General features: G+C 42.4%; 1 protein-coding gene across 1 annotated transcript in view; it reads left to right on the top strand.

Annotated features, from left to right (window-relative positions):
- LOC133620608 (all-trans-retinol 13,14-reductase-like) overlaps positions 1–13,439 on the top strand; it is a 34,156-nt gene that overhangs the window by 5,233 nt on the left and 15,484 nt on the right. Inside the window, exons 3-8 of the mRNA XM_061982203.2 lie at positions 5,547–5,685; positions 5,747–5,849; positions 6,683–6,878; positions 6,951–7,148; positions 10,441–10,560; positions 10,641–10,779. Coding sequence (XP_061838187.2) covers positions 5,547–5,685; positions 5,747–5,849; positions 6,683–6,878; positions 6,951–7,148; positions 10,441–10,560; positions 10,641–10,779 — 895 coding nt within the window. The remainder of the gene's footprint in view (positions 1–5,546; positions 5,686–5,746; positions 5,850–6,682; positions 6,879–6,950; positions 7,149–10,440; positions 10,561–10,640; positions 10,780–13,439) is intronic.

Here is a 13,439-nt window from a genome sequence, read left to right as displayed (position 1 = left end):
CTTTAATCACTGGGGGAGAAGTCTGGATCACTGGAGGCGGAGCTTGAATCACTGGAGGCGGAGTTTGAATCACTGGGGGCGGAGATTTCCGACAGCGAGTCGAAGCCCTTCTGGGAGGTCTTTGTCCTCGCCGACGCAACCGGGACGCGGCCGCGGTCTTCTCGGGCCAGACAGAGTCAATGGTAACCAGCGAACACTCGGGGCTCCACACAATGTTCACCAGCTCCTCGGGTGAATAGCTGAGGGCCTCCGCTATATCATTGCGTCCGCCGCACTTCACGTCGTGGGTACATAGCCGTAGTTTGTGTCGCGGGGATCTAGCACTGGGGAGTTCCTTGTCTGGGTCGGGTGAAGGTATAGATGCCTGCGGGCAAAGTGGTGAGGACGATGTCCGGGCGGCTTGCGAGTGGGAGAGGAAGCGGTCTTCTGCTTCTGTCACCTTAGCCATTAGCTGCCACCATAGTGTCAGAAGGGAGATCTTCTACGGCTTGCTCTGCTTTGTCCTCGCATTCCCATGGCTGGGTGTCTGCCTTAAGCTCCAGGAAGATCGCTTGCTTGTCTTTGTTGGACAAGAACACTTCATCCTCTGAGGAACACCATGACTGCAACGAGTCTGCCTTCAACTGCTGGAACATCCTTTTCTGCGAGATACGCTTCGCCAGGTTGGGGCAATTCACGGCATCTCGGGCGCATGGTGACGGATAGGGAACTGTGGGGGTCGAGAAAGGGGCGGGGACTGAGGTCACTGTGCCGTCTGTTTCCTAATGTTATGGCCAGAACGTACTGTTACGGTTTGTACAGGGGAAGAAGACGGCACAGACAGGAGGGTCGTCGTTTAACTCTATATAACTTTAATGATCTATATATGAATAATATATATATAAATAAGAAATAATACTAATAAACAAGGGAATAGAGTGTGACTAATCCAAAAGTGTATGATGTGTGAGTATGTGTAGGAATTAAATGATGAGTGTTACCCGTAGTGTTGAGAGAGAGGCAGAAGTCCAAGAGGGGCAAGGCTTGCTCGGCGGTCCGTGAGCCGACGTGAGGTCGAGGGGAGGAGAGAGGCGTCAAAGTCCGTTTCCAGGCGGGAGGTGGAGATCCAAGAGGCAGCCAGGGAAGCAGAGGCAATACGGGAAGACGAGACACACAGCTTGTGATGTGGGAACGGAGGTATCTGCTGGAAGGCGACAAGGAGGACACGAGACAATTGAACACAGCGGGGAAGAAAATACAGAGGGAGCAAAGAGTGCATAGAGCTAGATATGTACGGCTTACTGTACAGGACTGGTCGCTACGTTCTGGCCCAGGATATTAGGTTGCCCTGGCTTAAGAAGGCAGGTCCTCTCATCAGCGACAGGTGTGTTGATTGCTGATGATTGACTGGAGCTGCTGGCTGCAGTTGGAGTGGCGCGCACCTGACGTGCTCTTGGAGGTGCGCCCAGCGCAACACACCGATGAATGCGACTGAGGTGTGCCTGGGCCGTGACACAATATTCATAAATGTTCATCAGCATTCATCAATGTTCATCAACATTCATAAATGTTCATCAACATTCATAAATGTTCATCAATATTCATAAATGTTCATTAGCATTCATCAATGAATGATGAATGAATGATATGTGTTGGTCGGAGGGGCCGTAGGCGCAAACTGGCAGCCTCGCTTCCGTCAGTCTACCCCAGGGCAGCTGTGGCTACAAATGTAGCTTACCACCACCAGGTGTGAATGAATGATGGGTTCCCACTTCTCTGTGAGCGTTTTGAGTATCTAATAATAGAAAAGCGCGATATAAAATCTAATCCATTAATTAATTAATTAATTAATTAGTTGTTGAGTACGGTTTCAAAATTTGATGATTGGCAAGACCTGGACGACAAAGAATCTAGTATGAACAGGACCTGAGTGACTAAGAATCTAGCATTACCACTACCTGGACGACGAAGACTCTACTATTACCAAGACCTGGGCGACTAAGAATCTACTATTACCAAGACCTGGACGACTAAGAATCTACTATTGCCAAGACCTGTACGACTCAGAATCTAGTATGACCAAGACCTGGATGACTAAGAATCTAGTATTATAAAGACCTGGAAGACTAAGAATCTAGTACTACCCAAGACCTGGATGACTAAGAATCTAGTATTACCAAGATTTTGATGACTAAGAATATAATATGACCAAGACCTGGATGACTAAGAATATACTATTACCAAGACCCAGATGACTAAGAATATAGTATTACCAAGACCTGAATGACTAAGACTCTATCATTACCTAGACCTGGATGACTAAGAAATACTTTTACCAAGACTTGGATGACTAAGACGTAGTATTACCAAGACATGGATGATTAAGAATCTGGTGTTACCAAGACCTGTATGACTAAGAATCTAGTATTACCAAGACCTGGACAACTAAGAATCTCATATTGCCAAGACCTGAATGACTAAGAATCTACTATTACCAAGACCTGGATGACTAAGAATCTACTATTACCAAGACCTGGATGACTAAAACGTAGTATTACCAAGGCCTCGATGACTGAGAATCTAGTATTACCAAGACCTGGATGACTAAGAATTTAATATTACCCAGACATGGACACCTAAGAATCTTGTATTGCCAAGACCTGGATGACTAAGAATCCAGTTTTACCCAGACCTGGACGACTAAGAATCTAGTATTACTAAGACTTGGACGACTAAGAATCTAGTATTACGAAGACCTGAATGACTAAGAATCTACTATTACCAAGACCTGGACAACTAACAATCTAGTATTACCAAGACCTGGATGACTAAGAATCTACAATTACCAAGTCCTGGATGACTAAGAATTTACTATTACCAAGACCTGGATGACTAAGAATCTACTATTACCAAGACTTGGATGACTAAGACGTAGTATTACTAAGACCTTGACGACTAAGAATCTAGTATTACCAAGACCTGGATGACTAAGAATCTAGTATTACCAAGACCTGCATGACTAAGAATCTAGAATTACCAAGACCTGGATAACTAAGAATCTCGTATTGCCAAGACCTGAATGACCAAGAATCTACTATTACCAAGACCTGGATGACTAAGAACCTACTATTACCAAGACCTGGATGACTAAAGCGTAGTATTACAAAGACCTGGATGACTGAGAATCTAGGATTACTATGACCTTGATGAATAAGAATGTACTATTACCAAGACCTGGATGACTAAGAATCTAGTATTACCAAGACTGTATGACTAAGAATCTAGTATTACCAAGACCTGGACAACTAAGAATCTCATATTGCCAAGACGGGGATGACTAAGAATCCAGTATTACTTAGACTTAGACAAACTTTAATGATCCACAAGGGAAATTGTTCAACCCTGCCCTTAACGACTAATAATCTAGTATTACCAAGACTTGGAAAACTAAGAATCTAGTATTACCGAGACCTGAATGACTAAGAATTTACTATTAACCAGACCTGGACAACTAACAATCTAGTATTACCAAGACCGGGATGACAAAGATTCTCATATTGCCCAGGCCTGGACGACTAAGAATCTAGTATTACCAAGACCTGGACGATAAAGAATCTAGTATTACCAAGACCTAGACAACTAAGAATCTCGTATTGCCAAGACATGGATGACTAAGAATCCAGTATTACCCAGACCTGGACGACTAGGAATCTAGTATTACCAAGACCTGGACGATTAAGAATTTAGTATTACCAAGACCTAGACAACTAAGAATCTCGTATTGCCAAGACCTGGATGACTAAGGATCCAGTATTACCCAGACCTGGACAACTAAGAATCTAGTATTACCAAGACTTGGACGACTAACAATCTAGTAGGGGACGGCGTGGCGCGGTTGGGAGAGTGGCCGTGCCAGCAACCTGAGGGTTCCTTGTTCGATCCCTACCTTCTACCAACCTCGTCACTTGAGCAAGACACTTCACCCTTGCTCCTGATGGGTCGTGGTTAGGGCCTTGCATGGCAGCTCCATCAGTGTGGGAATGTGTGTATGAATGGGTGAATGTGGAAATAGTGTCAAAGCGCTTTGAGTACCTTGAAGGTAGAAAAGCGCTATACAAGTACAACCCATTTACCATTTATCATTAGTATTACCAAGACCTGGATGACTAAGAATCTCATATTGCCCAGACCTGGACGACTAAGAATCCAGTATTACCAAGACTTGGACAATTAAGAATTTAGTATTGCCAAGACCTGTATGACTAAGAATCTAGTATTTCTAAGACCTGAATAGTACTATGTGAAGTTTCCCTCTTGTGGGTCCTCCTCAGGGCCGGCCCGTGGCATAGGCCGTATAGGCAAATGCTAAGGGCGCCGTCCATCAGGGGGCGCCACGCCAGTTCCACAAATGTTGGAGAAAAAAAAAAAAAAAAGTTGATACTATTATTTCTAAATACAAAAAATAATCCCACGTTAATTAAAATGCAAAGTAAAGCCTATTTAATAGAAATATTATTTGTAACAACATTACGCGCCCCCTCCCTTCCCGTATCATGACTCTTTTTGGACGTCACCACATCAAACAATCAACACAAGATGTCAAAACGGCCAAAACTGTCAGGTGCCCAGGGAAGAAAAAAGAGAAAAGAGGAGAAACGAGAAAAGACAGAGGTAGCAGGTATGCCTACATGAAATGATTTGTCTGTTACAGAATGTGATAGTAACCTGGCTTTTTAGCATTAAGCTAATGTTACATGATTCGGCAATTGCTAATCAATAAATAGCTAGTTCTGTTTTAACGTCGGGTTAATATTGTGGAGGGGGCTAAATTGTTATGGAAAATAATAATGTAACGTTAGGTAATTACAGTACTCCCACCTTACATTCCTCAGGGACATTTGTATTAGATCTTTTAAGGAGGTGTTTTTTGTTTACACTGTTATTGCCTTCTGGTTAGCTAATGTTTGCCCTGCAGGTAATAGTCACTTTTCCACCCCTTTATATATTAGGTATAGTTGTAAGTTAAAAAAAAAAAGGTCAAAGACAAAGCTATTCGGTTTCTTGTGAGTATATACCGGTACACTTCACTGCCGATGTGGGGGGGCGCCACCTAAAATCTTGCCTAGGGCGCCAGATTGGTTAGGGCCGGGCCTGGTCCTCCTGACCGTAATAGATGTTCTCATGAGCCCGGTAGTCTGGTGTAACAATGTATTTTATTTGTGCGCACACGCGCCAACACAGCACACTGTTCTTGCAACTTTCCAGTCCTTCTGCTGCTCTCCTTCTTGCGACGTGGTCTCGGGCACATACAGGTAGTGTCTGTCTGCAACTCTAACTCCAACGTGTCTCGGTCCGGCTGCTGCTAATAAAGGCGAAAGGTGATTAGATAACCATCCCCAGCTGGGCAATCTATTCACCTGCCGCTGGCTTCGAGGCTGGTCCTTACACACCCCGCTGCGCGGCAGGCCCGCAGACCACGCCCCCTCCACATACTACTATTACCAAGACCCTGTACAACAACCTTTCTTTAGTCCAGTGTTAAGTGTTGTGATTGTTCCTTCTGTCAGGTATTCATTATCTTGGTCAGCTTCACGACAACAGTCTGCTTCGAGTGGCTCTGGACCAGATCACAGAGGGTCAGCTGCAGTTCACCCGACTTGAACAACACTTTGATACTTTAGTTCTGGGCCAGCCTGGACAACACAGGTACAGTAAGTACTTCAAATGTGTAGTACTTCATCTCAGACTATTTGCATGCACTGCTCAGGGAGTACCACATCCATGCCGGAAAGACTGAAATGGCGGAGAGTCTGAAGAAACAGTTTCCAGGGGAGGAAGACGCCATTGATGAGTTCTTTCGCTTGATGAAGGTACACTCGGAGAAGTACTGGTGATCAAAACCGGCGGTAGTATTGGTGTCAAACTCAAGGCCCATGGGCCAAATCTGGCCCGCCACGTCATTATACTGTTTGTGGTCCGCCACTTTAGGTTAATGTGGTCCGCCACTTTAGGTTAATGTGGCACGCCACATCATTTTGAAGTGGCCTGCCAAATCTTTTTTATGTGGCCTGCCCCATCATATATAAGTCAAGCCACATATTTTTAAACTAGCCAGCCAAATATTTTTAAACTGCCCAGCCAAATCATTTTAAAGTGGCCCACCACATCAGATTAAATTGACCAGCCACATCTTTTTAAAATGGCCAGCCACTTCTTTTTAAAGTGGCCAGTCACATCTCTTTAAAATGGCCTGCCTAATCATTCTAAAGTGGCCTGCCCCATCATATGTATGTCAAGCCAGATCTTTTTAATCTGGCCTGCCAGATCTTTTTATATGTCCTGCCAAATCATTTTGAAGTGATCCGCCACATCATTTTAATATGGCATGCCAAATCATTTTAAAGTGGACCGCCACTTCATTTTAAAGTGCAAAGCCACATTTTTTAACATCGCCATTTTTAACGTGGATTGCTAAATAATTTTAAAGTGAACAGCCACATCTTTTTAAAGTGACAAGCTACATTTTAAAAAATTGCCTGCCAAATCATTTTAAATTGGCCCGCCACATCATTTTAATGTGGTAAGCTACATTTTTTAAAACGGCCTGCCAAATCATTTTAAAGTAGCCCGCCACATCTTTTAAAATGGCCTGCCAAAACAACTACCGGTAGCATGCTTCTTGCGACTGTGTGCTGTATTGCAGTCGGTGTCACAGCGGACGCCACTCATCGCTTGTTTGAAGATTATTCCTTACTGGCTGGTCACATTCCTCATTTGGACGGGTCTACTGGATCGCATATCTACAGTGTTCCGCCTGGCGACAACAAACCATTCTCAAATGATGTCCCGTCTGACAGACAACAAGGACCTGCAAGCCTTGTCCGCCTACCTCTTCTATGGTGACACACACACATTCCTAAATGGGACTCAGGAAGCCGAAAGTGACACTTTCTTCTCTCGTTTCCTTGAAGGTGTGCCTCCTAAAGAGTCCAGCTTCCTCATCAACGCTCTTCTTATTCACCATTACAAGCGGGGTGCGTATTACCCACGAGGGGGCGCCAGTGAGTTTGCCTTCCACATCATTCCGGTCATCCAGCAGTCAGGGGGCGCTGTATTGGTCCGAGCTCCTGTGCAGCGAGTTCTGCTGAACCAGCAAGGGAGAGCCTGTGGTGAGAAAAGATTCTTCATATGTTCGTCATAATAATAATGTTTGACATATTTATTCTTCATATTCACGTCAGGAGTTTAAGGATGTTTGCATCATTCCAGGAGCTTTTAAAATCTGTTGGTTTGTGTTTCCACCGCACCTCCGAACCTTGAAGAAAATGATATTCCAGTCATCAATCTCCTTCTGCCATTTCAAGTTTGGTCGCGGGGACAGCAGCCCAAGCAGAGAAGCTCAGACTTCCCTCTCCCCAACTACTTCATCCAGCTCCTCCCCGAGACGTTCCCAGGCCAGCTGGGAGACATAGTCTCCCCCCGATGTGTCCTGGGTCTTCCCCGTGGTTTCTTACTGGTCAGACGTCTCCCCAGGGAAGCATCCGCGGGACATCCTCACCAGATGCCCGAACAACCCCATCGACTTTGCTCCAAGTTCCTCCCGTATTACAAAGCTTCTCACCCTATTTCCAAGGAAGAGCCCCACCACCCTACGGAGGAAACTCATTTTGGCCGCTTGTTTGTGAACCATAAACTCACTCTTTGAGGTGCTGATTCATATCCCAGTCGCTTCACACTCAGCTTTAAACTGATCCAGTGAGAGCTGAAGATTGCGACCAAATTAAGCCAGCAGGACCACATCAAAAAGAAGAGACCTAATCCTGCAGCCACTAAAGCAGATCCCCTCAACGCCCTGACTGTGCCTAGAAAATGTATCCATAAAAATTATGAACATAATCGGTGACAAAGGGCAGCCTTGATGTAGTCCAACCCTCACAGAAAACGGGTCTGATTTACTGCTGGCAATGCCGACCAAGCTCTGACACTAATCATAAAGGCAGTGGACCGACACAATTAGACAGACCCCTTTTCCCATAGGACTCCCCACAGGACTTCCCAAGGGACACGGCCTAATACCTTCTCCAAGTTCACAAAACACATGTAGACTGCTTGGGAAAACTCCCATTCACCTTCAAGGACTCTGCCAAGAGTATAGAGCTTGTCCATTGTTCCATGACCAGGACAAAAACAACACCGCTCCTCTTGAATTCGAGGTTCAAATATCCGGTGCAGCCTCCTCTCCCGTACACCCAAATAGACCTTAACACCAAAGCTGAGGAGTGTGATCCCGCAATAGTTGTAACACACCCTTAGAGAGAGGAACCACAACCCCTGTCTGCCAATCTAGAGGCCCGGTTTCTACGCAATGTTGCAGAGTCTCGTCAACCAAGGCATCCCCACATACGCCTCATATACGTATCTCATATGCCTGCGGCCAGAGTTCCGATTAGCCTCTTCGGCAATAGAGGCAGAGAACATGGCCAACTCGGCCTCGATGTCCACTGCCTCCCTTGGAACATGGTCAAAGCTTTTCTAGAGGTAGGAATTGAAACTCTTTCTGATGGGAGACTTTTGCCAGACATTCTCATTAGAATCTCATTATGCGTTTGGACCTGCCTGTGATGACTGAAATCCTCCCCAACTCACCACAAGGTGGTGATTGTTTGAAAGCTCCACCCCTCTCTTCACCCAAGTGTCCAGGGCATGGGATCACAAAGTCAATCAACTGTGGCCCACAGTGTCTGGCTGCCATGGTCACCATCATACTTGAACATTGTGTTTGGTATTGATAATCTATGATGAGCACAAAAGTCCAGTAACAAAAGACCACTCGTGTTCAAATCCGGGCGATCGTTCCTACCAACCAGCCCTCTCTAGGTTTCACTGTTGTTGCTCATGTGAGCACAGAAGTCCCCCAGCAAAAGAAGGAAATCACTTGATGAGCATTCTCCAGGACTTCATCTAGGTCTTCATCTGTCCAAACTATTTTGCAGCCATCTTATGCACACAAATCAGGTCAATGACCATAAATTGTCATAAATTGACCACACAACATTTATTTATATGACCCAATTCAAACAACCTTTACAACTCATGGCGCAAAAAAAAATGCACAACCAACACAAAAAGTCAACACACATGGTCACACATAGCACAACCCGATCACTGAACTTTGTTGATATTATAAAACACGTCCAAACACAATTCAAAATTACACTCATTAAAAAATCCATTAAAATGTATGATGGGTAAAATAAAAAACAACCTCTACACTCATCCATGTTTGGCACATTTTAGCTGCTTGATATTTCTGACTGATTACAAAACTTTGAGGAGGTCGTCACAGAAGTGAACACGGTAGGAGTCCAACTTTCACATATTCTTAATACCCAATTATATTAATTAAATATATATCATAAATATTATTATATGTACACATGTATATATATATATATATATATATATATATATATATATATATATATATATATATATATATATATATATATTGTTACTTTACATGCAGTCGGATTTTGGCCCCCAAGTCCAAATGTTTGGTCACCTCTGATATAGGGAATCCAAAAAGGGCGGGCACTCTGAACTACTGTTTGGTGCGTAAGTACAACAACAGTTGGTACCCATCCCACCCACCTGGGGAGGGAGGAAAACTACTGTCTTGTCTGCTGGGTTCAACTCCAAAGTACAGGCTCTGAGCCAGGGGGCGAGAAGTGTTACCCCCGTCCACCGCCTCTGTGCTTGTAATGCCAGAGTGGAGGACAGTCCTGCCCCTCTTGAAAGACTGGTTCCAGAGCCCTTGCTGTGCGTCGAGGTGAGTTCGACTATATCTAGCCGGAACTTCTTCACCTTACGCACCAGCTCAGGCTCTTTACCGCCCAGCGAAGTGATATTCCACGTCCGTAGAGCTGGCTTCTGCAGCTGGGGAACGGAACGCCAAGGTCACTGTTTTTGGCTTCCGTCCAACTTACAATGTATACGACCATGAGTGGTGAGCCCATTGGGGGGGACCCCCACGTTGCCTCTTCGGGCTGTGCCCAGCCGGGCCGCATGTGGGCCCCATCGAGCCCCACCTGTAGGCTTGGCTTCAGATGAGGGCCTGGTGACCTAGTGTCTTATAATCATTAGGTTTGTTCACATGCGTGTTTGTTTGTGGACTACGTTCCACAGATTTGGTGGTTCGGTGTTGCTGTCTATTTCCTTTTGTAGCTTTTCTACTTTTGCTGCACTTTTCAAAAGATTGAAATGAAGCTTGTAAAAAATGAGTTAGCTTAAACACAAACGCTCCTATCCCGTTCCACCAATCAGCAGTTCTAACCCTCCCCTTTATCTGTTCCTGGGTCTGAAGGAGGAAACATTTAGGACAAAGTTTGGTTCATGTACAACTTTTCAAATGTTACTCCTCCCACTGCTCATGTTTTGTTTGTCGGGATGTTTTGGTGACAGGTGTGACAGTTCTGAAAGGCCAAGAGGAGTTGGAGATCTTTGCTCCTGTTATCATCTCCAACGCAGGAATCTTCAACACCTTCCAGAAGTTTTTGCCCCGGCAGATCCAAGAGAAAGCAGGTGATGGATGGACTGTTTGGCTTCCAACTCCTACTGCTCGCTTGTTTTCCAGCTTGGCTTCCAATTCTTTGTCTGTGCAGAGATCCAGTCCTTGTTGAGCATGGTGCGTCACGGTATGGGCTCCTTCTTGGTCTTTGTTGGTCTGGATGGAACCAAAGAAGAACTGGGAATCGTTTCCACCAATTTCTGGATGTACAAAGACAACGATCTTGACTCATTGTAAGTTCCTGAAATGTCCCAACAAAAAACAACAGTGTCTTCAATCCAACTCTTTGGGTCACCGCGTAGAAGAACACGTCCATCTTGTTTATCTTCGTCTTTACTCCTCTGGTCTTCTTGTAAAACTGCACTGCATCACTTTGACAAGTGTTTAGGTGACCTGCTTCTGCTAGTGCGCCAGTGTAAATATTATAGAGAAGTGTCATAATGAGACTATGTGCTCTTCTTTATCTCTGGAACACACACACACACACACACACACACACACACACACACACACACACACACACACACACACACACACACACACACACACACACACACACACTCACACACAATCGTTATAGTGTGAATGCTCCAAAACATTCACACGTATGGTTTTCTACACCAAAATGCATCTATGTGTTATTATTATTGTTTGAACGTTCCAAAACATTCACACATATGGTTTTCTACACCAAAATGCATTTATTTTATCACTATTATTATTATTATTATTATTGTGTGAATGCTCCAAAACATTCACCCATATGGTTTTCTACACCAAAATGCATCTATTTATTATTATTATTATTGTTGTGTGAATGCTCCAAAACATTCACACTTATGGTTTTCTACACCAAAATGCATCTATTTATTATTATGATTATTATTGTGTAACTGTTCCAAAACATTCACACTAATGCTTTTCTACACCAAAATGCATCTATGTATTATTATTATTGTGTGAATGTTCCAAAACATTCACACATTTGGTTTTCTACACCAAAATGCATTTATTTATTATTATTATTATTATTATTATTATTATTATTATTATTGTGTGAATGTTTTGCAACGTTCACAGCTATGGTTTTCTACACCAAAATTCATCTATTTATTCTTCTTCTTATTATTATTAATATTATTATTATTATTGTGTGAATGCTCCAAAACATTCACACATATGGTTTTCTTGTCATGATCCGTGGTCTGGATCATGTTTTTGTTATGTTCTGTTAGTTTTGGACTCCCTTAGTTCCTGTTTTTGTGCACCCTTATTAGTTACCATGGTTACTTATTATTTCCACCTGGCTCTGATTAGTGTTCGCCCGCTCACCTGCTTCGCGAGCACTAATCAGAGGCATTATTTAAGCTTGCCTTTGCCAGTCAGTCGTCTTGGCGTCATTGTTTGCTTCATGCCATGCCACGTAAGTTTTGTTTGTTCATGCCACAGTTAGTGAGTGTTAGCTTCTGTTTCCTGCGCTAAGTTTTTGTGCTTTAGCTCCAAGTGCAATCAGCGCGTTGTGCCTTCGCCTTGTGTTCCTTTTTGTTTGTGCCTCTTCGAGAGTTGAGAATTAAATCATGTTTTTACCTGCACACCTTGTCCGGAGTGGTCCGTCTGCCTTCCTGGGAGAACGACCCCGCAGTAAGCTGCGAAAACCACCTTGTGACATTTCTACACCAAAATGCATCTATTTATTATTATTATTATTATTATTATTATAATTGTGTGAATGTTCCAAAACATTCACAGCTATGGTTTTCTACACCAAAATGCATTTATTTATCATTATTATTATTATTATGATTGTGTGAATGCTCCAAAACATTCACACATATGGTTTTGTACACCAAAATGCATCTATTTATTATTATTATTATTGTGTGAATGCTCCAAAACATTCACACATATACTTTTTTACACCAAAATGCATCTATGTATTATTATTATTGTGCAAATGTTCCAAAACATTCACACATATGGTTTTCTACACTAAAATGCATGTATTAATTATTATTATTATTATTATTATTATTATTATTATTATTATTGTGTGAATGTTGCAGAACATTCACAGCTATGGTTTTCTACACCAAAATTCATCTATTTATTATTATTATTACAATTATTATTATTGTGTGAATGCTCCAAAATATTCACACATATGGTTTTCTTCACCAAAATGCATGTATTTATTATTATTATTGTTATTATTATTATTGTGTGAATGTTCTAAAACATTCACAGCTATGGTTTTCTACACCAAAATGCATGTATTTATTATTATTATTATTATTATTATTATTATTATTATTATTATTATTGTGTGAATACTTCAAAACATTCACACATATGGTTTTCCACACCAAAATACATCTATTTATTATTATTATTATTATTATTATTATTGTGTGAATGTTCCAAAACATTCACACATATGGTTTTCTACAAATGCATCTATTTATTATTATTATTATTATTGTGTGAATGTTCCAAAACATTCAAAGCTATGGTTTTCTACACCAAAATTCATCTATTTATTCTTCTTCTTATTATCATCATTATTATTGTGTGAATGTTACAAAACATTCACACACATGCTTTTCTACACCAAAATGCTTCTATTCATTATTATTTATATTATTATTATTCCCCAGATTTTGGCGTGCTCTACCTTCCACATTTTTCATCGAATTCAAACAATTTCAACTTCAAACTGTTCAGCCTATTCGGGAATCGCGGACTTTTCATTGACAAATTCCCAGATTTCCCAGAATTCCCGGGACATTTTTCCCATTTAAAATGAATTTTCAAACATTCACCATTCCCAAATTTTTCAACTGATTCAAACCATTCCACCTTCAACATATTCCACTCATCCTGGAAATTCAAACTA

The sequence above is a fragment of the Nerophis lumbriciformis genome, linkage group LG24 (assembly GCF_033978685.3).
Source record: "Nerophis lumbriciformis linkage group LG24, RoL_Nlum_v2.1, whole genome shotgun sequence".
NCBI lineage: Eukaryota > Metazoa > Chordata > Actinopteri > Syngnathiformes > Syngnathidae > Nerophis > Nerophis lumbriciformis.
The sequence above is the reverse complement of the archived record's forward strand: the minus strand, read 5'-3'. Positions and strand labels throughout refer to the sequence as shown.